Source organism: Notothenia coriiceps, unplaced genomic scaffold, assembly GCF_000735185.1.
Source record: "Notothenia coriiceps isolate Sejong01 unplaced genomic scaffold, NC01 NC01_scaffold00037250, whole genome shotgun sequence".
In the NCBI taxonomy this organism is placed as follows: domain Eukaryota; kingdom Metazoa; phylum Chordata; class Actinopteri; order Perciformes; family Nototheniidae; genus Notothenia; species Notothenia coriiceps.
In genome coordinates, this window is record NW_011369951.1 from 12,977,413 (window position 1) to 12,980,963 (window position 3,551).

Sequence of the window (3,551 nt, forward strand, 5' to 3'; positions counted from 1 at the left end):
TGTCAGGTTCAAAACCTAACCTGAGGTTTCCTTGGACTACCGAAGGTTGACCTGGGTCTAAAGAGTAACACACCTCTTCAGGTTACAAGCGATGTCTAGTTGTCGGATATCCGGCACCTACCATCCGTTAAAAATTTCTTCTAGGAAACAAGGATATTAGTAAAATCAAAAAAAGGGTGAGCATGAGGCAAATAGTTGAAGGTAGGAGGGAGGATTGAACTTGACTGGAGAAAAAACAGACCATTCAAAGATACAGTACAATATGGCAACAAGGTAATGGGGCAAACATGAATAAAATATTTCTTTTTTTTCTTTTTATTAGTTTATGTCAAAAATACTAGCATTTTCTTTAAAGAAAAAAGATACATTTAAGTTACAGTTGTGCTTCATTTTCAAATAATACTGCCTAAATAGTATCTCCAGAGGATGAGCCCCAGTAAAAATGCTTACCTCTCTCTGTGAGTTCATGTATCTTTTCATAACTGTCGTTTCCATGTACCAGTTTGGTGTTAAAGTCGGAGAACCTATCACCTGTTTGTAAATAGGGCTGTTTGCATCCAGTGTTTATGCTGTTCTCTGAAAAATAGCTGGGGCACTCTCTGGGTGTTTTGTTGTGGAACCTGTAAATAAATCACTATTTATACATTATCACATACAAATCAATGGATGGCGCTGATGTTTTTGTCTATGACTGTACATTCAGAAACCAGTGCCTGTACAGCAGATCATAAATAAATTAAAATGTCAACTTTTTATATTTTATGTTAGTCCAAGATTTCACTCTTCTTTAGAGATTGATTGAGAGGGTCAGGGTCACTGTCAGTAATTACGAACCCGCTATAGAAGGTGTAATTGACCTCTGGAGTCCGGTCCTTATTCCAGGAACAGTGAATATATTCCAGATGCATCACTAAACACTCCACATCTGTCAGAGAAACAAGAAGGTTGAGATAAGTAGAACATAGATTAATGAAGATAACTAAGCAAAAACACAGCAGGGTTACACATAGACCAATGCAAATGGTAATAGACTAAAGCCCCCCCACCCACACAGAGGAAATGGTGACAGAGCGTAATAGGGAATTTACAAAGAATGCGCTAAGGAAGGCTTTTACCGTTAACCACCAGGCTGTTTGATTAACATTTGGTTAAAGGAGTTGATTATTTTTAATTATTATTAACATCTAACGGTAATCATATTTCATGTCAGTTCTGCTGTCCTTGCCTTCTAATCTGGATTCTATTTTTAGAAAAAGTTATCTCAAAAGACTAATATTTTTGTTTATATGTATTAACAAATACTTTATATATAAAAATGAATGAACAAGAAAAGTAGCTTCACTTCATGATAGTTGGAGGAAAACTTAGATTAGATCTGACAGAAGCCCTGCCTAGGCTCCTTCAAATCTGGCTAAAACTGTTATAATGTATTACACAATTCAACTTAAAATGTAAAATATTAATTTTAAATGTTCTTACCAGGCGGTTCTTTGGCAAACACATGTCCCGTCAGACAGAGAAACAGAAGCAGTCTCGTCGCCATCATGTCAAACAGAAACAGGATGCTCTCAGGATCTGCGCATATCTACTTCTCATTCTCGATCTGTGTCAAATGTTATTTCTCCGTCTGCTGTTTCTGATCTCTCTGTGTGGGTTTTGGTTCCTGTCACATGTTAGGTTACATATCAAGATATGCCTGTAATTAGGCCTTCTGCTGTATGGCTGTATTTTAATATACCCCACCATTTTTAAAACATGCTTTAACTCATAGAGTGAAACATACTGTCGGTTATCCTAAAATAATTTTTGTCCTACAGTTCATAAGATGTGTTGCGTACAGACTCTTTTACAGTAACCTGCTGTTAGTCAGGCATGCAAGAAAATGGATGTGGAAGAGAAGCTAGTTAAATACTGAGGACGAGGCAGAAATCTGAGAGATGGATGATTATTTCTTAGCTTGAACGGCATAGAATGTCACATTTTGAAGTCAGAATAAAATGTTGCTACAACACTTTTTGGGTCACAGGGTTTTTTATCTGCTGTCATAATGCACATGCACATTTTTAAGCCCTGAAACATCCATACTTTTTGGCAAAAATTAAGACACAGAAAAGCACACAGAAAAGACAAATCCATGTCCTTCATTTGTGATGTTTGTGGTTGCCATGTGTCCGGTTTGAGTTTCTGATGAAATGTCGCTGTGGTTATCTTTTTAAGTGTCTGAACAAGTGTGTCACATGTATGTTGTTTGTGACAGAATCAAATCAAAAATGTTTAACATGTTTTATTTATTCAAGTCAAACAGGTAACATTCACAATTTATCTGGGTATTACCATGACTGACATTTAAAGAAGAATTAGCGCTAAAACATGCTTTGTGCATGACAGGGTCACGTGTCATCAGATATGTCACTTTCGGTGAGTGCTATCCCAAAATGTAGAGTTCTGTGGTTTGGTTTCCTGTTAGAGGAAACTGTTTCAGAAATGTTTTTAAGACAGTATACCTACATCTGAGTGTTTGCACAACAAGCAGACACATTGGTAAATCTTATTTACCAATGTCTTAATAACCTGTATTACATGCTATGCAACTCTGGGACTAATTCTCTAAGAGGAAGGCTATCATCAGCTTATTAAAATGAACAGATAATTGTGAATTAGTTCATCCTGACAAAATGCATGAAACACGCTTGTATATTTGGAGTGACAACATCTTGAATAGCAAACAAATTATGCAGAAATCTTACACAAAGTAATAACTGCATTGTGAATTGTAGTTTGTGATATTCACCCAACTGCAAGTAGCGCAATTATAATGATTATTTATTGTATGCAATCAAGAACACGAAATCCCAACATCTGTGACCAACTTTTAACTAGACTTGATATGTAACGTTTTAGCAACAATCAGCTAATTTCAACTCATTTCCTGAGAATTTAAGAGGTTTTTTTTTTTGCGTACTTGTGGTAAAATACTGTGGTATCTTTGCTCTTTTACCGTTTTTCTTTTAATCCGAAAATGTATAGGCTTTTATTGCTTATCTTTGGTACGTTCTCTGTGTAGTGATTCATCAGTTGATAACATTCAAGTTGTTAATGAAATGGTTTGGTTGTATATGGTCCACAAATTAATTTCATGTTAAAAAAACTAGAGAGAGTTCAACTTGGGGTATAAGGCATAGAATGCTATTCATTTGTTATTATAGCTGTGTGTCCCAAAGAGGGAGATACCTATCTAAGTTAAATAGATTTTTGATTACATGATGATCCAAGCAATTATGGGTCTTGATATTCATGCAAACATTACATGTACGTACAAAAGGTNGAAACTGTTTCAGAAATGTTTTTAAGACAGTATACCTACATCTGAGTGTTTGCACAACAAGCAGACACATTGGTAAATCTTATTTATTATTAAGTAATAACTGCATTGTGAATTGTAGTTTGTGATATTCACCCAACTGCAAGTAGCGCAATTATAATGATTATTTATTGTATGCAATCAAGAACACGAAATCCCAACATCTGTGACCAACTTTTAACTAGACTTG

General features: G+C 35.4%; 1 protein-coding gene and 1 long non-coding RNA gene across 2 annotated transcripts in view; both read right to left on the reverse strand.

The window, feature by feature from the left end:
• The window catches only part of LOC104967331 (uncharacterized), a 5,193-nt gene extending 3,579 nt beyond the window's left edge, over positions 1-1,614 (reverse strand). The window contains exons 1-4 of the mRNA XM_010796741.1: positions 1,480-1,614; positions 835-925; positions 451-620; positions 183-224 (exon numbers count right to left, since the gene is read on the reverse strand). Of these exons, the coding sequence (XP_010795043.1) occupies positions 183-224; positions 451-620; positions 835-925; positions 1,480-1,546 (370 nt within the window). The 5' untranslated portion in view covers positions 1,547-1,614. The remainder of the gene's footprint in view (positions 1-182; positions 225-450; positions 621-834; positions 926-1,479) is intronic.
• Positions 1,615-2,269: 655 nt separating this feature from the next.
• The window catches only part of LOC104966997 (uncharacterized), a 1,743-nt gene continuing 461 nt past the window's right edge, over positions 2,270-3,551 (reverse strand). Inside the window, exon 2 of the long non-coding RNA XR_800711.1 lies at positions 2,270-3,309. This is a non-coding gene — a long non-coding RNA (uncharacterized lncRNA). The remainder of the gene's footprint in view (positions 3,310-3,551) is intronic.